At 44.0% G+C, this 27,827-nt stretch overlaps 2 protein-coding genes across 2 annotated transcripts in view; both read right to left on the reverse strand.

Moving 5' to 3' along the window:
• Window positions 1–1,555: 1,555 nt before the first annotated feature.
• Window positions 1,556–17,167, reverse strand: SMKR1 (small lysine rich protein 1). The gene is made up of 3 exons (XM_072144517.1): window positions 17,014–17,167; window positions 9,529–9,584; window positions 1,556–2,094 (listed from the first exon to the last, which is right to left on the reverse strand). The coding sequence occupies exons 2-3, from the start codon at window positions 9,529–9,531 to the stop codon at window positions 1,855–1,857; spliced, it is 243 nt and encodes an 80-aa protein (XP_072000618.1). The 5' UTR covers window positions 9,532–9,584; window positions 17,014–17,167; the 3' UTR covers window positions 1,556–1,854.
• A 7,796-nt stretch (window positions 17,168–24,963) lies between these two features.
• Window positions 24,964–27,827, reverse strand: part of STRIP2 (striatin interacting protein 2) — a 41,482-nt gene continuing 38,618 nt past the window's right edge. Inside the window, exon 21 of the mRNA XM_072147515.1 lies at window positions 24,964–26,127. Within this exon, the coding sequence (XP_072003616.1) occupies window positions 25,877–26,127 (251 nt within the window). The 3' untranslated portion in view covers window positions 24,964–25,876. The remainder of the gene's footprint in view (window positions 26,128–27,827) is intronic.

Raw genomic sequence — 27,827 nt, forward strand, 5'->3', positions numbered from 1 at the left:
TCACAAGCAGCCCTGATGCTTATTCACTCACTGTACATAGGGCTGCAGGATCCCAATCCCTATCAGACACTCCTGTGTATAACACAGCACTATTGTCCTTACACAGGACTGTCTCCTTTACATGGAGGGAAAAGTAGCAGTCCTATGAAAGTTACATGCATAGGACTGCTGCCTCACCCTCTCTCAGGCAGCCCTGTAAAAGGTATGAAAGCATTTTACCCTGCACTGTTTGTGTCACATTGAGAGAAATACAGCAGTCCTAAGTAAACTATGGAACGTTAGGCTGCAGCAGTCCTGTTTAAAATACAGCACTGCATGGTGCAAAAGCCATTTGAGTAACAGACTGCTGCATCTTATTGCTCCATACGTTACATAGGACTGCTGTAGCTAGACAGCTTTCATTCATTACATAGGACTGCTCGCTCTTTCTTAATGTAAAACAGTGATGTATAAGGTAGCAGTCCTATGCAAGGAAAGAAAGCAGACAGACTGCAGCAGTCCTGTGTAATATATGTGATTTGGTATCCCAGCAGTCCTGTGTAATATATGCGATCTGGTATCCCAGCAGTCCTGTGTAAACTTAACACTGCACTGTTAAACCCAGTGGCTCCCTATGTATGTAGTGATCTAGTTTTATTATTAATTACTAACCTAGGACTGCTGCAGATTTTCTAGTTATCTATTTTGGCATTATTGGGCAGTTTGCATTTTAAAACGCAATTCAATTTAGAAGCACTAGAGAGGAGTTACTACTGATCAGGAACTAGCCCCGAGTGTGAATTGCCTTATTGGCACTTTGCGATAAGTAGGTACATTTTGCGTTTCAGTTTGGGCACTCGGTCTCTAAAAGGTTCGCCATCACTGGCATAGAGAGTCTCAGCTTGGGTTCTGCAGAAGGTAGACAAACCGGAGTAGCAGACGGGACCACAGGAACTTGACATTGCTGCTGAGGAGTCAACAATTGCTGCAACATGGCGGTGACTTGTCAAAGTTGCTGACTTTGCACGGAAATCTGATGGGACTGTTGTCGGATGCGGGGACGTGCGCTGTTGTGAGGAGATCATAGCTGGAGAGTGGCAAGGTAAGAGAAGCTGCCGAGCTCCTTGGGCACAGGGAGGCACACGGGTGCTCCTGTGACCCGGAACATGGGTCGCAGGGGCACCCGTGACAATGACTAAGGCCAGTTTCAAATTGGTCAGTGGACCTGAAAATGCTGTGCCACTATACTGGAGACTGAACTCCATGCATTATATTGATATATATATGCTATTTATTATTATGTTGTCATATATAAAGCACAGCACTTCTCACAATGTGAAATTGGTCTTATGGCTCCATGGGTCTTTATATTCCATAAATATCTAAATAACTTTGATAATTCCTCTTTTGAAGAAAAATACATAAGGGACAATAAGTTAAAACTACAAATGTACAGTATTTCCGAGTAGTTGTCAGGGTGGTTAATGGCTATGATCCCAAATTGGTTGACTAATATTTTGAATAATATTAATATATAATATTGAATTAATTTGAATTAATACATTTCTCACATGTATATAAAGCACTATGTTTTTAATAGCAATTTATATATCAACGCATGTGTACAGCTACATACTTTTTTTTGGCAATTCCTCACAATTTTAATGTTTTCAAGTACCATTTAAAACCAAAGAGGTGGTTATCAAAATGTTTTTTAAGAATAGGTTATTTCTGAAATGGATCTGTACTAACCTATAGTACAAACTGGACCATCATAGTTACAGCTTATCAATATTACACTTCGAATACTACAAACAAAGGTTTTCAGTATTTGGCCTCTGATGTTTATGACATTAAAGGTTAGAAGGGTGGAAACTATTTCTTTTTCTTTCCTTTTCCTTTCTTCCCTTTTTTTTTCGGTGCACCAGACCAGCTAAATCCACGAAATTCCAAGCAGTCCACTGCATTATGGGAGATGTAGTAAGCATTCAGCATGGCAGCAGGACTGAGGACGTCCACCTCAGGTTTAGGTTGTTTACTTTTCTTTGTTTTCTTTGACTTCTTTCCTTTACTGCGAGTCTTTGCTGAGCCCTTAGACTTGGCACTTTTTGTTGGCTGCAAACAGAGAATATAAAACATGTAATATGCACATCAAAAAGTGTCCAACAGCACCATTAACCATAGTGGGTACACACCATTTTTGATCAATTCATCAATAAATAATAAACTGAAATAAATAAAAAACTGAAGTATACCAATACCAAAATGTGAGGGTACTTTATTCACCTAGAGTTAAAAAAGGAGTCTATATTCGGGAATCTTTTTCAAGCCTGAGTTTCCTGGACATCACCTTTTTGCACTCTGGGTGAATAACGAACCCTCACATTTCTTATTGAACTATTGCCGTGCTGCTGTTTTTTGATGTTAACATAATATGGCTACCATAATCTATTATAGAACTTAAGCAAGTCGCAACACAAGATTAACCAGAGGTTGTGGTTCTACCCTTTTGACTTTAATGGTAGGTGGCTGAAGCTATCTGTTTCTGGCTTTTCTTTCAGTGTATATGCAATGCCTCAGGGTGGTTTTGAACGTGTCTTTGACCCGTTTTTTAGCAGTCCGTTAAAAAATGCATGCGTTTTTGACAGGTTTGACAAAAACGCGTTCAAAATGCCACGTGTGCCCTCACCCAAGGCAACTGAGAACAGCTGATATTGAAAAGTAAACCTAAAAGAGGTAATGTGGAATTTCTAGAATCCCCTCTTTTATGTGAAATCTCCCATGTTTACCTATAAAATATCTCCTCCAAAGTCAGGCAAATGTGACTCTTCTCACACCCTTTTCACATGTGATGAGTAAAGTTTAGTGGTTGCTAGGGAATTGTCACTTCAGAAGCCCCTATCTTTATTCTATAGTAACTAGGAACATGCTTTTTGTATCTTTTTAAAGATAATGATCTCCTCTGTTTGAGCTTATGACATGGTGAGCTACAGAAACGAAAATATAGCCAGCTAAAGGCATCGTTTGAAATGCAAGTTGCTGATAAAGATCTGTTTCTCATCTATTTTTAACTTCCTGAAGGTCCAGTTCCGTAGCTTTCAAAACCAGAATCTTGATGTTATCTGAAAGATTACAATCTTTTTTCTTTAAAGGGAACCTGTCACCAGGAGACCCATTTTTATATTCAATCAACATTTATTGATGAAAAAGAGTAACAATTGCGAACAGTATTTCCAAGGCAAGAAGGGTGGTCTCGCAGGACCCCAGCATTAAGATACATATTACATCATGTTACACAGTGACGTTGCAGCAGGCTGTGAAATTATATTGAGGTAGAGATCGTAAAGTACCGGCTGCGGGAGGAGACCCATTTTTAGCACTCCCCCAGTCCCCACAGAGCATAGTACATACACTGCCAAAGTGTTTTTGTGTAAAAAATAGGTTTTACAGAAAAAAAGATATGTTATATTGTACCTTCCATTACCATCTGCTGTGTGACTAGGCAGTTGCCTAATGGGAGGGGCTGGGAAGGAGCAGTTCCCCCCCACCCTTGGGAAACATGTGACCTTTTCAAATATATGAATAACTCCCCTCACTCGGGATTGGCTGTAGAGGAGCAGGGGGCGTCACTAAGCCAAGTGATGGGTGTTTTCATATATTTGAAAAGGTCACATGGAGAAGCTGTTCCCCAAGGGTGGGGGGGGGAACTGCTCCTTTCCAGTCCCTCCCATTTGGCAACTGCCTAGTCACACAGCAGATGCTAATGAAAGGTACAATATAACATATCTTTTTTTTCTGTAAAGCCTATTTTTAATACAAAAACACTTTGGCAGTGTATGTACTATGCTCTGTGTGGAGACTGGGGGAGTGCTAAAAATGGGTCTCCTAGTGACAGGTTCCCTTTAAGGGGAACCTACCATCATCAAGTCTTATGCTTATTTTTATTAAAAGTTTAGTGCCCCTGAACTTTATAAAAATCATCTTATTTAGATGCAAATTGAGGCTACTGCTGTGTGGAGTAGCTACGTCGTGGAACATGAGTTAGGGTTACTCCACATCCTAGAAGTCTCTTTCAATCCCTCCTACCCTCCTGTCTTCAGCATGCAACTCACTGTAGCTCTGCATACTCATGTGTGAAGCCGGAGTGTCACAGGTGCTCCCGCGATCTCTGTCTCCGATCGCGGGTGCACCCGTGCCCCTCAGTGTCCCTCCGGAGCTCCGCTTTGCATACCTTCCCCGGGTCCAGCGATATCCTCTCCTGCTCCCGCGGTTCGGTAATTGGCGCTGGCCTGTTATAAGTTCTGCCTCTTCCTGTGACCCTTACTGGATCTTCAAGTTTTCCCCATGAAGAGAAAGCTCTCCTGTGATTCCTGCGTCCCTGTGATTCCTGCATCCCTGTTATTCCTGTGTGCCAGTCCGTTCCTGTGATCCTGCGTTCCTGTGTGCCAGTGCGTTCCTGTGGTCCTGTGTTCCTGTGTGCCAGTCCGTTCCTGTGGTCCTGCGTTCCTGTGTGCCAGTCCGTTCCTGTGGTCCTGCGTTCCTGTGTGCCAGTCTGTTCCTGTGGTCCTGCGTTCCTGTGTGCCAGTCCATCCCTGTGATCCTGCGTTCCTGTGTGCCAGTCAGTTCCTGTGTGCCAGTCTGTCCCTGTGGTCCTGCGTTCCTGTGTGCCAGCTCCTGCGATTACTGTCATGAGTGGTGTCTCCTGTATTGCTACCTTGGTAGCCACCGCGGGCTAGTCGCACCTGTGGAACAACCTGGTGGTTCCCACCGCAGCTAGTCCATCTCGCTTTGCGGCGGGCTTTGGTGAACACCAGGTTTCCACTTAGACTCCGGTCCCAGGTCAACTAGTACCGTCTCCCGCTGTGGTCCAGAGGGTCCACAGATTCCCTGGCCTGACAGTAAGATCCAGCCATGGACCCCGCCAAGGAGCCATGTCAGATAATGGCTGAACTTTCCAGTGTTGTCGCCCGGCAGTCGCAGCAGATTGCTGCCCAAGGAGAACTTTTAGGCCAAGTCGCTTCCACTCTCCAACAGCTGCTTGACTCTCGACCTCAGCATCAGGTCCCCGTGGCTACTCCTGCGGCAGTTCCAGCAACCACTTCTGCGGTTTCTTGTGTCATTCCGGCTAGTTCATCTGCACCTGAGCCTAGGCTGAAACTCTCTATGCCTAATAAATAAGATGGCGACCCCAAACAGTGCAGAGGATTCATCACCCTGTGTTTGCTGCATATGGAGTTAATGTCTTCTCAGCTGGCCAGTGAGCGCTCCAAGGTGGCGTTCATCATCAGCCTTCTCACCGGGAAGGCTCTGGCCTGGGCCACTCCTCTGTGGGACAGGAATGATCCAGTTACAGCTACCCATACCAACTTCCTGGCAGAGTTCCGGTCGGTGTTTGAGGAACCAGCACAGGCCTCCTCAGCGGAAACAGTGCTACTGCACCTACGCCAAGGAGACTCAACTGTGGGTGAATACGCTGTTCAGTTCCGCACCTTGGTGTCTAAACTATGTTGTAACGAGGCGGCCTTATGTGCGACTTTTAAGAAAGGACTGTCCTCTCGGGTAAAGGATGCGTTGGCTGCCCGTGACTTGCCGGCAACACTGAGTGGTCTTATCACCTTGGCCACCAGGATTGACGTGCAGTTTTTGAAACGAGCTGAAGAGTTGCGGCACGAGCGTTCTTTTGTCCGGCTTCCCCGTCTGCCTCGGTTGGCCCCGGTCTTCCAGAATCCGTTCCAGCCTCCGGTTGCACAGTTTGCAGGGGAGCCTATGCAGGTTGACAGAGCTCGCCTGCAGAACGATCCAGACGTTTCCAAGAAAACCTTTGTCTGTACTGTGCCAGCCCCAAACATCGGGGCTTGTCCAGTCCGTCCTCAACGTCCGGGAAATGCCAGCACCTAGGGCTTCTGGGAGAGGCGTCCCTAGGTGTGAATTCAGCTTCTCCACGCCTGACTGTTCCCGCGCTCCTCCGTGTCAGTACTGGTCTTCCCGTGCAAGTCTCAGCATTCCTGGACTCTGGTTCCGCGGGGAACTTTGTGGATGCCGCTCTGGTCTCCCGACACCACATTCCGGTGGTTCCCCTCAGGTCTCCACTAGTCATTTCCTCTGTAAGCGGACAGCTTCTTTCCGATCTGGTCCGTTACCGCACGAAACCCATCCATCTTCAAGTTGGAGTCCTTCACCAAGAAAGTCTGGTCTTCTATGTCCTGCCTCGCTCCACATCAGCTATTCTTCTGGGTCTTCCTTGGCTCCACCTCCATGCTCCGGTCCTCAATTGGAAAACTGGTGAGATACTGCGATGGGGCCCGGAATGCCAATCTCGATGCATGGTGGCACCACTCCAGGTCCTGACCTCTTCTGCGTCTTCCACAACCCTAAAGGGTCTTCCAGCTTGTTACCGGGACTTTGCTGATGTGTTCTCTAAGAAACAAGCGGAGACCTTGCCACCACATCGTCCCTATGATTGTCCATTGGATCTCCTTCCGGGTGCTACTCCTCCCAGAGGTCGGGTCCGCTTTCCGTTCCCGAGACTGCTGCCATGTCGGAATACATCAAGGAGAATCTGCAGAGTGGTTTCATACACAAGTTCTCCTCTCTGGCCGGTGCAGGTTTTTTCTTTGTTACCAAGAAGGACGGCTCCTTACGTCCCTGTATCGACTATTGAGGGCTGAACAAGATCACGGTTAAAAACCGCTACCCTCTACCATTGATTACGGAACTCTTTGATCGCCTACGCGGTTCCAAGGTATTCTCCAAGTTGGATCTTCGGGATGCTTATAATCTCATCCGGATCCGCAAAGGTGACGAGTGGAAGACGGCATTTAATACTCGTGACGGGCATTTTGAATATCTAGTAATGCCTTTTGGACTGTGTAATGCCCCTGCTGTCTTCACGGAATTTGTTAATGACATTTTCCGGGACCTCCTCTATATGTGTGTCGTGGTCTACCTGGACGACATCTTGGTTTACTCTCCAGACCTTGAATCCCACCAGACACACGTACGTCAAGTTCTTGGAAGACTTCGTGCCAATCATCTCTATGCCAAACTGGAGAAATGCCTGTTTCACCAGCACAGTCTTCCATTCCTCGGGTACATAATTTCCGACAGAGGCCTGCAAAACTGTCTGCTGTTCTTCAGTGGCCACGTCCAGAAGGTCTCCGAGCCATACAGAGGTTCCTGGGGTTTGCAAATTACTATAGACAGTTTATTCCCCATTTCTCCACTGTCGTGGCCCCCATCGTGGCACTCACTAAGAAGGGTGCCAATCCACGGGCTTGAAGAGGCCTTCTACAAGTTGAAGTCCGCCTTTGTCTCGGCACCAGTCCTCTCTAGACCTGATACCAACAAACCTTTTTATCTTGAGGTGGATGAATCTTCTGTTGGGGCTGGAGCGGTGCTCTCTCAGAGAGGGCCCAAGGGTCGAACTTCCACATGCGGCTTCCTTTCCAAGACCTTTTCTCCAGCTGAGAGAAATTACTCTATTGGAGACAGAGAGCTATTGGCCATCAAGTTTTCGCTAGAAGAATGGCGGTATCTTCTGGAAGGTGCTCTCCATCCCGTGAGTGTGTATACTGACCACAAAAACTTGTTATACCCCAGGCAAGCCCGGTGGTCATTGTTCTTCTCCCGATTCGATCTGCTTATCCATTTTCATCCGGCTGACAAGAATGTCAAGGCTGATGCCCTGCCCCGGGCTTCGGATGTGGCTGGAGAAGAACTAGTTCCTCGGAACTAGTTCTCCAGACCAGCTTGCAGCTCCTGTTGATCTTCGGCAGCTAGCTCCTGGCAAGACATATGTTAGACCTGCTCTCCGGATATTATCTTGGGGACATTCTTCTCATGTGGCTGGGCATCCTGGGGGGCCCTCATCTCCCGCTACTACTGGTGGCCAGACTTGGTCAAAGATGTTCGGGAGTTTGTGGGATCCTGCTCTTCCTGTGCCCGCAACAAAGCCTCTCGCCTCAAACCGGCTGGACTGTTACTGCCGCTGCCGATACCCAGTCACCCATGGTCCCACGTGGCGACGGACTTTGTCACCGATCTGCCTGTCTCCACAGGCTGTACTGTCATCTGGGTGGTGACGGACCGGTTTTCAAAGATGTCCCATTTTGTTTCCCTTCCAGGTCTTCCTTCTTCCCCACAGCTTGCCAGTCTATTCTTCAGACACATCTTCCGGTTGCATGGTCTTCCGCTTCACATCGTGTCCGATCGAGGAGTCCAGTTCGTGTCAAGGTTCTGGCGTTCTTTGTGTAACCAGCTGCGGGTCAATCTAGACTTTTCCTCTGCATACCACCCCCAGTCTAATGGTCAAGTGGAGAGGGTGAACCAGACTTTGGGCTGCTACCTTCGTCACTTTGTCTCAGCCCGTCAGGACAACTGGGCTGACCTACTACCTTGGGTCTACTGGCTCGGCTCCGTTCTTTGTGGTCTATGGACTTATTCCTCGCCCGCCTCTCCCACTGTCTACTTGCTCTGATGTCCCTGCAGTAGAGGATTTGGTGCAGGACCTCAAGTCTATGTGGCACCAGACCCGCCAGTCCCTTCCACGAGCTACGAACCGTACCAAATCCCAGGCTGATAAGAAACGTCGAGCTCCTCCTGTCTTATCTCCTGGTGACAAAGTATGGTTGTCCTCCAAATACATCCGGCTTAAGATACTCAGTTACAAACTTGGTCCCCGATTTCTCGGTCCCTTTGAGGTAATCAAGCGCATCAATCAAGTGGCCTACAAGCTCCACCTTCCACCTTCAATGCGCATCCCGAACTCCTTCCAGGTCTCCCTCCTGAAGCCAGTCATCTTGAACCACTTTTCCCAGCAATCCCCTCCTCCTGCTCCTGTGGCGGATTCCCCAGATGTCTACGAATTTAAGGAGGTTCTGGACATGAAGATCGTGAGGGGTAAGCAGTTCTTTCTTGTAAAACTGGCCATCAAACCGCACCGTTAAAAATAGCACATTTTTTTATGTTTTTGTGGTATGGTCTCTCCATAGAAGTATATTGGAATGCAAAAAAATGGCCTACAAACAATGTTGTCCACCGTATATGGCCTGTTTTTGCAGTTGGTCCCACTGTATTTTTTTTGCGTATACAGACTGTTTACAGTTGCATATGGGTTACATATGAGTGACACGCAGCTCGTTTTTGTGGGCAGAAAACCGATGCAAAAATGGGACCCCAAAATGCATATGGTAGTGTGCATGAGGCCTGATCTGTAGTATTGATTGATGTAAAGCTTGTTCAAAAGTTAGTGAAGGGGTTCTTCATCTCACTTTCAAATACACTTTCTTACTTCTTTGTCCGGTGTCCCACGTGCTGTTTTTGGCCAAACCCCCTCCCACTTGCATTTTTAATGCATTTTAAAAACACAACAAAAACGGCACGTGATAAACCGGCCTCAGTGTAGAATCCATTGATGGGTCTCCTTTGCCCAGCCAGACAATTTTCACTAGATCATGGGGCAAAAGAGAGGTGCAAACATTTTTTTTTCTTTACATGCAATACCTTAAAATAAAACAACTATTTAGTGTAGTAAGATACTTGTCTAATTACCATTTTAATTGGCTTGAAAAACACCTTGAACAATGCTTATATATCCATATCTCCTCCTATAACAAAAGCAGAAAAAGAAACTAGTAAAAAGCAGAGACAAACCACAAGCAAAACTATGATAAAGAGGACCTATCCATTTTCGCCACTACATGGCCACAGCATATACACAGTGATAATCAGTGAAATTGGCTGCTTTCTGTTGAAGTTTCATGGCATGCTTTTGCTGTGGTAGATGTAAAGCTTTGCTTTGAAATTCGGCCGCAGGACCCATAGTAAATAAGCCTCATTAAGTCTAGCTTCAGACAACAGTCCAGAATAGATTATAAACTGTAGAAATTTGTTTTATCTTGTCTAATAGTTTATGGAAATGAATAAACACGTGGAGAACACAGACATACACAGGGTTATTGCCAATCGGTTATTGGCAATAACCCTGTGTATGTCTGTGTTCTCCACGTGTTTATTCGTTTCCATAAACTTTTAAACAAGATAAAACTAATTTCTACTGTTTATAATCGGGGCCGAAATAGGGGCGGGCCGTCGGACAATCCGACTGATTTGGACAAACCGCAGGATTCAACTTTAAAATTGTGACGCAAGCCCAAGCACTTACATACACCAGGAAGAAGATGGTGAACTCGGACCTAAGCGGGGAGTGACACATGCAGGATATTGGGCGCATGATGTAAGTGAATCACGGCAGAGTGCATAAGCGTTGGATACTCCGGATCGGGGAACGCGCAGGACCAGGTAAGTAAATGTGACCCAATGTGCATCTCTATGCTGTGGAAATTGATATATTACAATAAGGATGCCAACTGTAAAAGTATACAGAGATAAATATACTGCTGTAAAAATGCCACCTAAAGAAGTATATATTATTGTTTTATATGAGATATGATAACCTTGTATATGTTTAATTCAGTTAAATTGTTAAACAGGAATATGCAGAAAAAATAGATTGGCGTATGGCAATCTGATGGAGATAATGGTGGATAGGAATAAGGGAGTGTCAAGATGATAATTTCACTTACTAGCTCAGGTGTGTGGCAGTGGAATACCTCTATGAGTAGTCTGTTATTCCACATGGAGCGGTCTACCACACTACTCTGGCGTCCCGGAAGTGAGGAGTATGTCTCCGTGTATAGTGATCCTTGCATCTGCATATTGGACTCAATGGGGGACATGTATCACTTGTATTGCTTTCTTTTTCTTTTTTTTTGTGTGACTTTTTGCAGTTTGAGACTTTTCAGGTGCAGAATCAAGCAGCAAACCAAAGTTAACTGCCTCAAGGTTTAAATGCTGTGTGCCGTATTTATCTTTGTAGCCCAGATGTTTGTGCAACTTTGGGGCTCTGAAATTGTCCCATTCTTGCGCCTAATAAGTCCCAAAACAGAGCAATGCTAGACCCAGACTTACATTTGGTAAACTAATATTTGGAACTAAAAAGTTGCACACCACAAAAGTTGCAAAAGGTATGACTAAACAGGCAACTCATCACATGTATCACAAATGGAAAAAACTTAAGATACATTGCAATGATTAACCCCTTAATGACCACCGCAATGGCTTTTTACGGCGGTCATTAAGGGTACTTCTTCTGACACGTACGCCTTTCTACGGCGGCGCGTCAGAAGAAGATTTCGGGACACCGGGTCTCGCTGGTGCCGGTGTCGGGCTGTGATATCACAGCCCAGACCCGGCACTAACACCCGGGATCGGTAAAACTCCGATCCCGGGTGTTTAACCCTTTACATGCCGCGGTCAAGCATGACCGCGGCGTGCAAGTGTGTCCCCCGTGCATCGGACCCCCCCGGTGAGCTTACCGGGGGATCCGATCCCTCCTGCCTCAGCTCCGTGTTCCGACGAGTGACCCGGGGCGGCTCCTCTCCTCTCGGCTCCTCTCTGTGCCGGGTTCCGCCTCCTGGCAGGACCCGGCTGTGTGTAACTGAGCATGCTCAGCATGCTCAGTTACTTACACTATACACTGCAATACAAGTGTATTGCAGTGTAAAGGCTTGAATAAGCGATCGGATGATCGCTTATTCAAGCCAAGAAGTAGAAAATGTAAAAAAAGTTAAAAAAAAAAAATGTAATCTTTTTATAATATAATTAAATAAATAAAATAAAAGTCCCATAATCTCCCCAGTTACACATAAAATGCAAATAAAGTAAATAAAACACAAAAACACATACATATTTGGTATCACCGCGTCCGTATTAATCTGTACAATAAATCTAAATCAATATTGAACCCGATCGGTGAACTACGTATAAAAAAAACTCGAAAAACTTCCCATAATATTCAATTTTCCATCAAACACCATCACAAAAAATGTTCTAAAAAGTGATCAAAAAAAGTTACGTTCCCTAATATGATACGACTGAAAAGAACAACTGTTTTCGCAAAAAATAAGCCCTCAACCAGATCTGACAACAGAAAAATACAGTTATGGCCCTGAAAAGTTGTCAATAGTAAAAACAATGCGATTTTCTCCAATATTGGTTTTGCTCAGGAAAATTGAGCAAAAATAAGAAAAACTATATAAATGAGGTATCACCGCAATCGTAGTGAACCAGAGAATAAAGATAAAATATTATTTTTACATTACGGTGAGCGGGGGGAAAAAAATGCTAACAATCCAAAATAAAAATTGATGATTTTGTTTGTGTCCCCCTTGAAATAGTTAATAAAATCTCATGAATAAGCTTTAGACTCCCAAAATAAATTATCTATACATTGTATCTCATCCCGTGCATAATAAGCCCTCATATGTTCGCATTACCAAAAAAAATAAAAATGTATAGGCCGTACAATGTGACAATACAAATCTGCTGTGAATGGCGCCTCCATTCATTCTATACTCGGCTGTGCGCCCTTACAGCAGTTTACCACCACATATGGGGTATCAGTAAACTCGGGAGGAATTGGGCATCAAGCGCTGCAGTGCGTTTCATCATTTAATTTATTATGAAAATGTCAGTTTTGGCCTAAATGAATGTATTTTCCAAAAAAATTCTATAGTTTCTAAATCGCAGGTCCATATTTTTTAACCCATGTGAAACACTTAAAGGGTTAATAGACTTAATAGAAGTTGTTTCACATATGTTGAGGGGTGAACTTTCTATAGTGGGGTCATTTATGGGGTTTTACTATTATTTAGGCCTTTCAAAGTCACTTGAAAGCTGAGTTGTCCCTCAAAATGTGAGTTTTGGCAATTTTCATGAAAATAAGAAAAATCGCACCTAAAGTTCTGCACCTCATAACATCCTAGAAAAATGACCGGAAGCATAAAATATCATCCCAACATAAAGCAGACATTCCGTAAATGTTAATTATCAAACTTTTTGGGTAGTTTTACATCTTGTCTGGAAACCAGAACATTTCAAACTTGGAAAATGAAGAATTTTTACAAACTTTTGCCAAATTTTCACTTTTTTTCAGAACGAAACGCAAAACTTATCACTTAAATTTTATAACTAACATGAAGTACAATGTGTCACGAGAAAACATTCTCAAAATCACCCGGATATGTTAAAGTGTTCCGAAGTTATAACCAATTATCGTGAGACATGTCAGATTTGAAAAATCGAGTCTGGTCATTGAGCTAAAAAACTAGTGTCGGTGATAAGGGGTTAAGTAGGTCAACTTCAGGAAACTCGAAAAAGTTGCAGCCAAAGAAACTATGATACATGTGCCCTAATGTGAATATATTATTCTGCAATTGACCAGAAATATTACATCCACTACACTCAAACTCAGTGGCTACATATCAAGTATTGGCTAACAGAAAGTACACAGATACTGCACATATTCCCATTAAGTCCAATACTCAGGTTTCATAGTTTCATAGTTTATACGGTTGAAAAAAGACACTTGTCCATCAAGTTCAACCAAGGAAGGGAAGGGATTGGATGAGGAAGGGATTTAGGGGAAACAATTCTATATAACATAACCAGCAATGTTATTTAGGTGTAAAAAGGCATCTAGACCCTTCTTAAAGCTCTCTGCTGTCCCTGCTGTGACCAGCGCCTGAGGCAGGCTATTCCACAGAGTGACAGTTCTCATAGTAAAAAAGCCCTGTCGCCTCCGGTGATTAAACCTTGTTTTCTCCAGACGGAGACAGTGCCCCCTCGTCTTTTGATTTGATCTAATCTGAAACAACTTACCACCATATTTTTTGTATGGACCATTCATATATTTAAATAAATTAATCATGTCCCCTCGTAGTCGTCTCTTTTCCAGACTAAATAAATCTAGTTGTTTTAATCTTTCCTCATAACTAAGACCCTCCATACCCCTTATCATTTTTGTGGCTCTACGTTGAACCCTCTCCAGCTCCAGGGCATCCTTTTTATGGACCGGTGCCCAGAACTGGACAGCATATTCCAGGTGAGGCCGAACCAGTGCCTTGTACAGGGGTAATATTACATCCCTATCACGAGAGTCCATACCACTTTTGATACACGACAAGATCCTACTAGCTTTAGAGGCAGCTGATTGACATTGCATGCTGTTATTCAATTTATGATCTACTAGTACCCCCAGGTCCTTCTCAACAAGGGACTCTCCCAGATTTACTCCCCCAAGGACATATTTTGCCTTTGGATTATTGGCCCCCAGGTGCATAACCTTACATTTATCCACATTAAACCTCATTTGCCAAGTGGATGACCAAACATTCAGTTTGTCCAAGTCACCCTGCAGCCTATGAACATCCTCCATAGACTGTATTACACTACACAGTTTGGTGTCATCTGCAAAAATAGACACAGTGCTATTAATTCCTACCTCTATATCATTAATAAATATATTAAATAGTAGTGGGCCAAGCACAGAACCCTGAGGTACACCACTCATAACTGGTGACCATTCCGAGTAGGAATCATTGACCACAACTCTCTGGATACGATCCTTCAGCCAGTTTTCAATCCAATTGCAAGTGATTTCTGCCAAACCAATAGCCCTAATTTTACCCATCAGGCGTCTATGAGGAACAGTGTCAAATGCCTTTGCAAAGTCCAAGAACACAATATCCACAGCTGCTCCTCCATCCAGGCATCTGCTCACCTCTTCATAGAAGCAGATAAGGTTAGTTTGACAACTTCTATTCTTAGTAAACCCATGCTGGCTATCACTTATTATTCTATTTGATGTCACATACTCCAGTATGTAGTCTTTTACTAACCCTTCCAATACTTTCCCCACAATGGAAGTTAAGCTTACAGGTCTGTAATTGCCTGGCGAAGTTCTAGAGCCCTTTTTATATATTGGCACCACATTTGCCTTGCGCCAGTCACTTGGCACCACACCAGACATTACGGAATCCCTGAAGGTGCAAGAATCGCTGTCCACACAGATGCACTCCTCAATCCCAGATGGTGGATTAGTGTGGAGGTGGAACAACAGACTACTCTACACGTGCAGGGCCGGATTAAAGGAGGGGCTCCTGGGGCTCAAGCTCCAGGGCCCCCACCATTTTCACTTTTTAAGGGGCCCCCACCAGTTTCCGAGAGTCAGCGGCTCAGCTCAGCCCGTGGCCGCCCGCATCGCACATATGGGTCCAGAATGTCAGCTGTGTCAGTGAGACACAGCTGCCATTGCTGGGGGAGATCGCCGATGCACTGTTTTGGCAGCATTAGGTTGTGATGGGACGCCGGCTGCGAGTGATGACGTCACGCTGTTGGCATCCGATCACTACATGCTGCTGCCAAAACAGTGCATCGGCGATCTCCCCTAGCAATGGCAGCTGTGTCTTCAGTGGCTGGCGGCTGCCCGAAGAGCGAGGAAGAGCCTTCAGGGTCGTGGGATCACTGGAAGGGAAGGTGAGGTAAGTATGAAGTTTATTATTTTGTGGCCATTTTCTACAGGGGACTGGTGGCTAAATTCTACAGGGGGGTGGTGGCTGTATACTACAGGAAGCTGCTGGCTGTATTCTACAGGGGGCTGCAGGCTATATACTACAGGGTCTGGCAGGCTATATGCTGCAGGGGGCTGACTGTCTGTATACTACAGGGGGCTGACTGTCTGTATACTACAGGGGGCTGGCAGGCTATATACTACAGGGGGCTGACAGGCTATATACTACAGGGGCTGGCTATATACTAAAGGGGGCTGGCCGGCTATATACTACAGGGGGCTAGCAGGCTATATACTACAGGGGGCTGGCTATATACTACAGGGGGCTGGCAGGCTATATACTACAGGGGGCTGGCAGGCTACATACTACAGGGGGTGGGCAGGCTATATACTTCCACAAACATTGTTGGAAGGGCCCCCACCAGTTTGCGCCCAGAGGCCCCACCACCCTTAATCTGGCCCTGTACACGTGTATCATTTGTTTTCCTTTGCGACTTTTTAAAGTTGGCAGAAGTCGGGATAATTTAGCAGTACTACCGTATGTATCTTTCTAAATTTGCCATTTGTGATGCTTGTCTTTTTTTTTCCTTTGTGCATGATTTATGTTTTTTTTTTTCAAGCGGTCAGTTGTACTTTGTTTTGCACCTAAAAAGTGCACCTAAAAATGTTGCAAAACAAAGTAAACATCTGTCTTGGAAAGATATATTTAGGAACACACAGACACAACCACCAGCTAACTTCTTGGCATTGTCGCAAAAATGCACCTAAAACTAAAAAAAAACCTGCAAAAAGAAGAAAAAACAACCGATTGCAATAAAGCTACATGTCCCCCGTAGAGGTTTTCAGCTGCCGCACAGCAGAGCAAGTAAGTGACATTATCCTCATCAAACTGCTGTATCCACCATCAGATTACCATGCACTGATCTCATTACACAGCATATTCCCTGTGGAACGATTCAACATATAAAAGTTTATCTCATGCAATGTATTACTTATATCAGAACGGTCTTATACATTGTGCCAAAGATCTACATCAACTCTCCAACCGTAATATAGACTTTTTTTTAGGTGGTATTTATACTGCTGTATATTAATAGTTTACATCTTTATTGTAATATATTACATTCCAGGAAAATGTTCTTTTATATTCTTAACTCTGTTAGTATTGAAGATTTATTTTTGTATGTAATGCAATATTTTATTGTGCATTTATTGAATATTTTATTGTGATTACACTTGACACTTGCTGTGTTGTATCTAATGAGCATGAGAACAAATCTGTGCCAATACACTATTTTTTCTGAAAATCCCCAGAAGGTATGAGAGCAGGGGTGACCTTTTCCCTGCATCACACAATTATGTTTTTCTTATTTTGTAAATAAACACAAAAAGAGTAGAAAAATGAAAACAATAGAACTCAGCTGATTGTTATAACAATGCACAACGGAATAGGGATGTCATCTGTGACACATAGTGAGCTAAATAAAAATACTTAAAATAAGCCTCAAAATTGTAAAGTTTCCCCATTTCCCCCACAAGCAAAGTTTTTTCATCATATGGCAGAAACACCAGGACAGATAAGCGGAGGTCTGGCTGTACGCGGTGTACGGGATGTGGGTGCTCACCAGGCGGCGCTCTCCCCCCGGTGCTCGGTGTCTCCGGTGTTTTGCTTATTACTCGCCTCTTCTTTCTATTCGCATCGTAGCACTGTTACCCTGGTTACGAAGAAAACACAGCGTGCAACGGTTGCCGTAGCGATGTGTGAGCCCGCCCCATCACGTGCTGGCTGTGAGTCGCGTCCATTAGGCGGGAGCTGTGACAGTGCGCGCAGTAGTGTCTGCTGGAGGGAGTCGGGTCATATGCAGACCGAGGACATAGGAGCAGCACTGTAGTGCAATGTGCTCCCGGTCACACGAGGCTGTTGATTGAAGTAATGAGAGAAAATCGGGTTCATACATTTGATTACAGGTTGGCAAAGAGCGCACGGGCTTCACAATATAACGCCCTGTGAGAGTGATATGGGGCACAGATCACCCTATATCTCATCACTGTCTGTGGCCATAATAAACATGGTTTTGATCAAGTTTAGGGTGATGGCACACGTGGTGGAGTTTTGAACCCGTTTTTGGTCTGTTTTTGACAGGTTTTACCAATTATCTTAATAAAAACTGGTCAAAAACAGATGCGTTTTTTGTTGGACTGCTTAAAATGGAACGCAAATGGGTTCAAAACCCTTAGGCTACATTCACACACATGTATGGGGGACGTATATACGGCCGATATACGTCCCCCATACACTTCTTTGGGCTGACGGCATCGTATGGGAGCGGTACCGCTCCGTAGCCTGGGAAAAGATAGGACAAGTCCTATCTTTTCCCGTATTACGGCGCTGTTGCCCATACTTTCCTATGGAGAGGGGCGGGGGTGAGCGGCGCTCAACTCCTCCTCTCTCTGCGCTTCCGTGTGCCTGCCGTTCCACGGTGCGGCGGGCACACGGCAGTGTGCATGTAGCCTTAGGGTGATGCCACGCATGGCATTTTGAAACCGTTTTTGGTCCGTTTTTAAGCAGTCCGATAAAAAAACGCATGCGTTAAAAAAATGCATCCGTTTTTTTACAAATGCATGACGTGGAGGCCTGTGAAGGCAGTGGCCAGGGATCACAGTGGAGACAGGGATAATGAACATAAACCCACAGGGGGAGATTTATCGTACGCCGCTGCTCCTGTGGCCTTGCCCCTCCCCTTGTTGTGCCGGATACATCAAGAGGCTGCCGCCTGGCAAAGCTACACCTAATCTGACCTGGCCCAGCTTTATGTGAAAACTCCACTCCATCAGCGGCCACTCATGTCATGGAGATAGTGGCATAGTCGCTATTGTAACCGCAAATTATTGCACTGCGCAGGAATTTGCGATTACTTTACTGCTTCTACGGCCCTGTAGAAGCAATGTCCCCTATGGTCTCTTTATTCAGACAATCTAAAGCAGCAGTAAATAACAGGCCGGGGTAGGGGGTTCCTTGAAGCAGGCAGTGGTTGGATCTGTACTGTAGTCTGACAGTCTCATCCCTGTTCCCGTAGCTTTGGGCTGGATAGTAGCTTAGGCAACAATCTGGTGCAATTTCTGTGAAGTGTAGCACACAGAGTGAGACATTTCCCTTCAGCTGTTGCAGTGAGTTTTAAAACGCATTTGTTAGCCGCCATGTCTGACTTCTTCCTCAGGGTGCCTTCAAACTATCAGTTTTTCACATACAGTTTTTGATGTAAACCAGGAGTGGAGTTAAAGAGGAGGAGGAGCTTCTCTCAATGATATGTTGTCACCTGTTATAATCCACACCTGCTTTTAGCTTCAAAAGCTGAATGTGTGAACGCACCCTCAGGGAGAGGGGTGTTCCTCTGAAGGGTGACTTTCTGATGCAGACAAGTGGAAAGCTCTGACATTGACTCCCATCTCCAGACAGAAGCTCAGAGTAAAGATTAAGCAGAAAGACCCAGAAATCCTGCCAGAGGGAATAAATATATAGACTTTCACTCTAGGGGTATATCTAAAGGCACCACCAATGACTGGCCTCCGGCTGCAGGGAAGAATAATTTAATGTGCAAAAAAGTTTTATTGAGCTATGTGCTCACTCACGTGGGCCTTAGAAGGTGAAGGTAAGAAATCCTCTGTATAGTCCTGGTGCTCGTGTCTTGTAAAGGGCTCGTCGGAGAGCCACAAATTATCCAAGAGAAAAGTAGAATATGGCTGGCACCCAAAAATTCGCAAAAAAATCTTCTTTTATTTCATATCCATTAAAAAAGAGATGTCACATTGTACATCCTGGAGGACCTATGCGTTTAGAACGTAAGCATTTAGTTCTTATTCACGGTCCAAGGCAGTGATTTTCAACCTTTTTTGAGCTACGGCACACTTTTTATACTTAGAAAATCCTGGGGCACACCACCAACCAAAATAGCACAAAATGACACTAAAACAGTCATATTATACATATAGTTAATAATATAGATTTTAAATTTATTTTACTCAGTGTGAAACCAGGGCCTGTTTCGATAAACACAAAAGGGATATCCTGGCAGGAATGGTGGAAAGACACACACGAAGCTCTTCCTCAACAGTTCTCAGTTTCTCCTTTTTTAGTATATGGTGCTGATTATTATGTGGCTCATATACTGCAAAATAAAGGGGTACAATGAGAAGTACAATGGCCATGAGGCCAGAGTACAAGTGCCAGCTCATATACTCAGCATATGAGCTGGTACTTGTAGTACTCCAGCCTCATGACTATAGTATTTCTCATTTTACATTTCTCATTGTTATATGCAGTATACTGCTGGAGTACTACAAGTACCAGCTCATATGCTGAGTATTCTGCCAACAGTTCATATACTCAGGCGAAAGCTCATGTAGTCAGCATTATTGGTGGGCATTACCTTGGCGGTGGGCAAATGCAAGAGTCTCTCCGCTCTCAGGATGATGCTCCGGCCTCGGTGAAGTCATTTGTCGCGCGAGGGTCAAAGCTTGCGCATGTGTTATTGTACACGTCTCCTACATTGTAAGAAGCCGTGGCTGCGCATTGCCGGGAAACAAAACACAGGGGCACCATAGTTTGGGGAACTTTCCCCGTGGCACACCCGACCATGTGTCGCGGCACACTGGTTGAAAATCACTGGTCTAAGGAGATGATACAATACTCTGTTTTAAAAAGACAAATACCAGGTGTAAGGAGAGCTAAGTAATGAGCACATGTGCAGAGTTACGGGAATCCCGTTCTAACGCAGGTAAAACAATATAATGCATTACAGCAGAAGAAATCATTATGCACATAGATATTATAGAGCAGCTGAAGATTACAGCAAGGAGAGAAAAGATATGAAAGCATTTTGATTAGTACAAATACATAGTGTCCGTTTTATGGTTAAGTCCTTTAGGCATGCCCGTTCCCAGTTGTAGGATCCATAGCATTTCTCGGTTCCAGAGCTTCTGGGTCCTATCCCCTTCTCTTCTTGGAGCGGTAACTCTTTCGATTCCAGTGACTGCAAGGGTCGTAAGATCTCCTGCTTGTGCATTGACAAAATGTCTCGAAAGACTAGATATATTTTTATCGATCTGTTTAGTTCCATCAGTAATATGTTCTGAGATTTTCTTTTTTAGAGGTCGAATTGTGCTGCCCACATCTTACAGGTTACACATTCCGCCAAATACACCGCAAATTTGGTATTGCGATTGATGAAGGTTTTAATGTTCCATATTTTAACGGTCTCCATACTGGTAAAATTAGTGGTATTGCGCATATGGCAGCAGTTGTTGCACCTATTGCCCCCACATTTGTAGGAGCCTTTGGTGCTGAGCCACGTATGATGGACTTTATTTTTCTCTGAGATATACACTCACCGGCCACTTTATTAGGTACACCTGTCCAACTGCTCGTTAACACTTAATTTCTAATCAGCCAATCACATGGCGGCAACTCAGTGCATTTAGGCATGTAGACATGGTCAAGACAATCTCCTGCAGTTCAAACCGAGCATCAGTATGGGGAAGAAAGGTGATTTGATGCCTTTGAACGTGGCATGGTTGTTGGTGCCAGAAGGGCTGGTCTGAGTATTTCAGAAACTGCTGATCTACTGGGATTTTCACGCACAACCATCTCTAGGGTTTACAGAGAATGGTCCGAAAAAGAGAAAACATCCAGTGAGCGGCAGTTCTGTGGGCGGAAATGCCTTGTTGATGCCAGAGGAGAATGGGCAGACTGGTTCGAGCTGATAGAAAGGCAACAGTGACTCAAATCGCCACCCGTTACAACCAAGGTAGGCAGAAGAGCATCTCTGAACGCACAGTACGTCGAAATTTAAGGCAGATGGGCTACAGCAGCAGAAGACCACACCGGGTGCCACTCCTTTCAGTTAAGAACAGGAAACTGAGGCTACAATTTGCACAAGCTCATCGAAATTGGACAGTAGAAGATTGGAAAAACGTTGCCTGGTCTGATGAGTCTCGATTTCTGCTGCGACATTCGGATGGTAGGGTCAGAATTTGGTGTCAACAACATGAAAGCATGGATCCATCCTGCCTTGTATCAACGGTTCAGGCTGGTGGTGGTGGTGGTGTCATGGTGTGGGGAATATTTTCTTGGCACTCTTTGGGCCCCTTGGTACCAATTGAGCATCGTTGCAACGCCACAGACTACCTGAGTATTGTTGCTGACCATGTCCATCCCTTTATGACCACAATGTACCCAACATCTGATGGCTACTTTCAGCAGGATAATGCGCCATGTCATAAAGCTGGAATCATCTCAGACTGGTTTCTTGAACATGACAATGAGTTCACTGTACTCAAATGGCTTCCACAGTCACCAGATCTCAATCCAATAGAGCATCTTTGGGATGTGGTGGAACGGGAGATTCGCAACATGGATGTGCAGCCGACAAATCTGCGGCAACTGTGTGATGCCATCATGTCAATATGGACCAAAATCTCTGAGGAATGCTTCCAGCACCTTGTTGAATCTATGCCACGAAGAATTGAGGCAGTTCTGAAGGCAAAAGGGGGTCCAACCCGTTACTAGCATGGTGTACCTAATAAAGTGGCCGGTGAGTGTACATCGATGGAGATACCAGATTGCCAAGAATAATGTAATGCAACAATTGTGAACAATAGAACATTAACCCTTCTAACATAGGTATATAACACATCAGCTGTAGTACTACAGAAAGTCACTAGGTGGTATCATATGTTAAGGAATGCATCCATTGGCAATAGGTAAAATGAATCCTGTAACTTCGCTCAGTCCCCTTTCACACTTGCGTTTTTCCTGTGCGTGTTCTGCATGTGCTTTTGACATGCAGAACTTGCATTGTAATCAACAGGCTTTTTCAGGCTCGCCTTTTTTTTTTTTTTTCACGCACACACCAAATTGCATTGAAAACGCACTTGAAAAACTAAGACACTGAACAAACCGACTTAACGGATTTAACTCTGATGAAAAATGTCAGTTTTTGACTCACCAAACCCTGCTCGCACCCTAATCAAACTCTGACATGCTCTGCAACGCAAGTGTGAAAGTGGCTTTAGGGTTGGGCAGTCATCTTGGATGAGATGGTGGAGCTGAGTTTCTGTCTGTCTCTGCTGTGTGGCCGTAGCCCCGCCCCCTGCACGGAGCTCAGAGACACTCACTGATTCACAGCCCGTCAGCACATGGTGAGTAGAGACAGAGGCTGCAAACTACAAGCTACAAGAAGATAAGTGATCCAGGGGAAGGGGGAGTGAGATGTAGCAGGGCTGTGTCTCATGATCTGTGAGATGTAGTAGAGGTGTGTGTGCAATAGGCATCTCATCATCTCTGATCTGTCTCATCTCTGTCTATGTGTTAGTACAATGAAAAGTGCATATCCACCTAGTACCCTGATAAAGTAGCCACATTGTCACCCCACAGAACTAGATGGATAATACAGTAATGTGTCTGCTTAGAGAGGCCCCACCTACACCCTGGGATCTTATACAGAGTAGTGAAGGGAGAGATGGGAGCTAAAAAAGTAAATTGTAAAGTAAGGGGATAAAATTATCTTTATTGTAGGGATTGATATGTGAGAATTTTCTTTTGTGAGAAAACCCCTTTAAAATCTGGTTTCAAGGTACATGTACCATACCTACAGCACATGTGCAGCAAAGACAGGTGTACTACACAGTGAGTTGCAGACCAAGGTCGATCACTCTTTTGGGGTATACGATTACCGCACTAACCACTAGCGCTGTTGCTACTATTTAGTGGGTAAGCAGAGACTCCTTATATCACATAAAAAAGACTGACAACATGAGAAATATGTTAAAAGTACACACAAAAATCAAGACAAAGGTGATAGTACATACCTAAGGTTATGTGCACGTAATGCGCATCCAAAAGATAAAAATAGAAAACCCACCTTACAATTTGTTTTGCAATTTCTCCCGAGTACAGAGACCCCCCACATGTGGCCGTTACTTGTTTTATGGGCGCACAGCAAGGCGCAGAAGGGAAGGAGGGACCTGCAGCTGCCAGGATTTTAGTTTCCTCATTGGTCCCTTTTGTAGGCTATGAAATGTTTGTTTTTTTATTATTGGGGCCATGTGAAGGCATTTTTTTTGCGGGATGAGATGCTTTTTCCAGTGTTATCATTTTGGGGTTGGTATCCCCTATTGTTGAAAACTCACAACTTTTTTTGAGGGCAGGAGTAAAAAATAATCAATTCTGTACTGGATTTTTTCCTTTTTTTTTCCGTGTTCACCGTTTAGCCTAATAATCAAGTTATCTTTATTCTGTGGGTTGATACCAGACATGAATATTTTTTCTTACGTTTTACTAAATTTGCCAACTAAAACCCTAATGTGGGGGAAAATCTATCATTTTTGCATTGCCGTCTTCCAAGTGGCATAACATTGTTACTTTTTTGGCTACGGAGCTGGTTGATGGCTTGTTTTTTTTGCGGGAAATGTTGTACTTTTCAAAAAAACATATGTACTCCAGAATGATACTGTTGCACACTTTATTGCATTTTTTTGTGGGATTCAATAGGTAAAAATAATAATTTTTGGCAGGTTTTTAACAGGTTTTTTTTTACGGCGTTCATTGTGCGATTCAATAATTATTTATTTTATTCTATGGGTTGTTAGGGACGCGGTGATACTATATATATGGGGTTTGTGTTACGATTTAGACTTTTTTTTAGCGTTATATGTCTCTTTATATGTTATGGGGCTTATGGGCCTTTTTAGCGATTTATTACTTCATTTTTTTATTGGAATTTTTTTTTTTTAACTTTTTTTACTACTTCCACCAAGGGACATGAACAAGCAATCATCTGACATGCATAGGCTGACACTGTGCCTGAAAGATGACGTCACATGACGTTCAGGCACTGCCTTCAGGCATCTCTGGGGTCCCGATTAGTTATAGCCGGCACTCAGTGTTTCCCGCTGGCGGTTCGGCTCAGATCTTGAGCTGAACTGGCATCGGCTCAGCGTCTGATATATCGGACACTGAGTGCTAAGTCACCGCGCTCAGCGTCTGATATATATCGGAAACTCCCTCATTATATCGGTAACGAGCACCACGCATTTTGCATGGAAATAATGTAGTAACCTGCAATGAGCACCACATTTTCCATTGTTTACATCCAAAATATCCAGTGCTGGTTAATGATCTATTGCGTTTCAGTGGAATGCATTTAAAAATACAACTAGAATGCAATGTGTAAAGGCAGCCTTAAAATCTGCTAAAAAAACTCCCAACTAAGGACACTTTTACTCTGGTGTTTTCACAATTCTGTTTCCAACTGTTGGAATCTTGATCTGTTGTCTGTGAAAACATTTTTAGAACATGTCCTATTTTTTTTCACGCTTGCGGATCATGGAAGACAGACAAAAAATAAACATTTAAAAATCTGTACCGTGTATTGGTTTCTGTTGAGTTTTTAAAACCTCAGAGTGAAGAGCAGTTACTGTGTGATGTCGGCAATCTTGACTTGGTGGTTTTTCAGGTTATGCATGAAGGTTCGGGACAGTAAGGCTGGGGACAATAACTACAAATTTCACACCAGGAATGTAAAGCATTGTTTTTAATTTAATTTTTATTTTGTTACAAAATCTTCAATTACAGGTAAAATAGAGAGAGAGTGCAGAAGTCTCTTAGAGCCAGTGAAACACTGTTTGGTGAGGTAACATGTAAGCCCTGAGGGTCTTTACTGATTTTATCTTGAAACAATCCCTGATTGATCTCCATAGTAGATTTATCGGCATAAGGGAGAAGGCAGTCTTTGGGTGAATATTCTTCTACATTTACTAGCAAGCAAACAAGTTAGTAGACCTTTCAGTCATATCTGATAAGTGATGCAATATGCCAACTTCTTTCTTCCTTATTTCAGCCCCCCTTTTCTGTACTTTACAGACATCTGATTATTTAAGAACCCAATACAGTGACTTAAAGGGAACCTTTTACCAGTAATCTATTCAATAAACCCCAAATCATACTGTATCATAAGATTGTAAAAGTGTCTGAATTATTTTTTTCTGTTGATCCTCTGTGTCTTTTATTTCCTTGGTTTTCTTCTAGATATCCAGTCAAGGAGGCGGGAGAGCTCTTGGAAACAGTAAAGCTCCCCTGCCTCCCCAAGTCTGCTCTGACTCATTAACCCGCATTACTTCTATCCAGCTTGAAATTCCTGTGCATGATTTGGTTTACGTGTCCCCAGCTGTCTCCATCGCTGCACCATGCACGCACCAGAAATGTGCACAGCGCCGATGTGAGTGAGAGATAGCTGGCCATGCACTGGCGTCTGCGTGGTCTACGTCTATGGAGCTGGTTGGGGGCCTTAAAATTACAGTACATCACATTTTAGCAACTTGGATTTCTAGAGATGATTACTGGTTGCGCTTCTTGTGAATTGAGGTTTTGGGTAATTGTTTTCAATCCAAACATTTTATCAAGGAAGGGACTGTATGGGGTTAGTACATTTATTAGGAGCATTGAAGCAGGTCTTCCCAGTGAATTGGATTGGAGAAAACCTCCCTTTCTAGCCACAGCTCATAAGTGTAATGGAAATCTTCTGGGAGTTCAAGATTTTGTCCCACAACACTCTGCAAACAGTTATCTACCGGGGCAAACTCCCAGTTGGGATTCTTCTTGTATCTTCGACTGTTGAAGCTCTCAATGTTTCCCCTCAAGATGCACTCCTCAGCCTGGAAGTCCCAAGGTCTAGCATCTATATCTATGGAATAAAGAGAGCAATTGTTGGCAAATGTAATAAATTATGGGTTATGAGGTCCCTTCTTATGTTAGGTGCTAAGGGAAAGTTACCTTTGCACTATAAGATAACATAATTTGCACCTGGTCCATAGACTAACTGATCCCACCCCCTCGTGATTCCCTTTATCCCCTTATTCTCCCTTATCAAAAGAAATTTTAATTGGTTTCCTGTGTCCCTTAACCCCTTAAGGACGGAGGGTTTTCCGGCTCATTTCTCGCTCTCCAACTTCAAAAATCCATAACTTTTTCATTTTTCCGTGTACAGACCTGTGTGAGGGCTTATTTTGTGCGTAACAAATTTTACTTTCCCGTAATGTTATTTATTTTAACATGCCGTGTACTGCGAAGCTGAAAAAAAATTCCAAATGTGGAAAAATTGAAAAAAAACCGCACGTGCGTCACGTTCTTGTGGGCTCAGTTTTTACGACTTTCACTCTTCGCTCCAAATAACACGCCTACTTTATTCTTTGGTTCGGTGCGATCGCGGTGATACCAAATTTATATAGGTTTTATTGTGTTTTAATACATTTTCAAAAATTAAACGAATGTGTACAAAAAAGAAAAAAAAATTTTTGCCATCTTCTGACGCTAATAACTTTTTCATACTTTGGCGCACGGAAATGTGTGAGGGGTCATTTTTTGCGAAATGAGGCGACGTTTTCATTGCTACCATTTTGAGGTCTGTGCGACATTTTGATCATTTTTTATTTCATTTTTTATGTTATGTAAAAAGGTGTAAAAGTCGCATTTCGGACATTTGGGCGCCATTTCCCGCCTCGGAGGTCACCGCCGGCCGTAACCGTTTTTATATTTTGATAGATCGGGCATTTTGGGACGCGGCGATACCTAATATGTCTGTGATTTTTACTGTTTGTTATGTTTTATATCCGTTCTAGGGAAAGGGGGGTGATTTGAACTTTTAATATTTTATTAATTTTTTTTATTTTTTAAACTTTTTTTTTTCTTTTTTTTTTCACTATTTTTTAGACCATCTAGGGTACAATAACCCTAGATGATCAGATCGCTCCTACCATATACTGCAATACTACAGTATTGCAATATATGGCGTTTTTGCAGGTCTTACATTACAATGAGCCACTGGCTCATTGTAACGAACCTGCATAAACCATGTAGCCTCGTGTCAAGAGAAGACCCGAGGCTACCATGGTAACCGATCGGCGCCCCCCGATGACGTTCGGGGGCGTGGCGATCGAAAAAAAGATGGCGGCGCCCGCGCGCCGCCGTCTTTTAAACGCCGCCCGCGACTTTGCGGGCGGCGTTTAGAGGGTTAATAGCCGCGATCGGTGCAAGCACCGACCGCGGTTATTAGCGGTGGGGGTTTTGTGCAAAATGCAAAAACCCCCACCTCTGTATGAAGAGGACTCAGCCCGTGAGCCCTCTTCATACTTCCCTTATACCTCTGCGCCGTAGAGCTACGGCGCAGAGCGTTAAGGAGTTAAATAGAATTTCCAATTGACCCAGACGTCATGGCTCCAGTCTGTGTCACGTGTCTTAAACAGTCACAAATCCAATATTTCAATTTCCGGTCAACAAATCTGTGATCAGCATGCTCTCATAGTCCTGGGATGTTGAGCACCAAGGATTGCAGAGTTGGGGAGCCAAGCAAATGGGCCAAAATTCATAATGGCGGTTGATATTGTT

The sequence above is a fragment of the Engystomops pustulosus genome, chromosome 4 (assembly GCF_040894005.1).
Source record: "Engystomops pustulosus chromosome 4, aEngPut4.maternal, whole genome shotgun sequence".
NCBI lineage: Eukaryota > Metazoa > Chordata > Amphibia > Anura > Leptodactylidae > Engystomops > Engystomops pustulosus.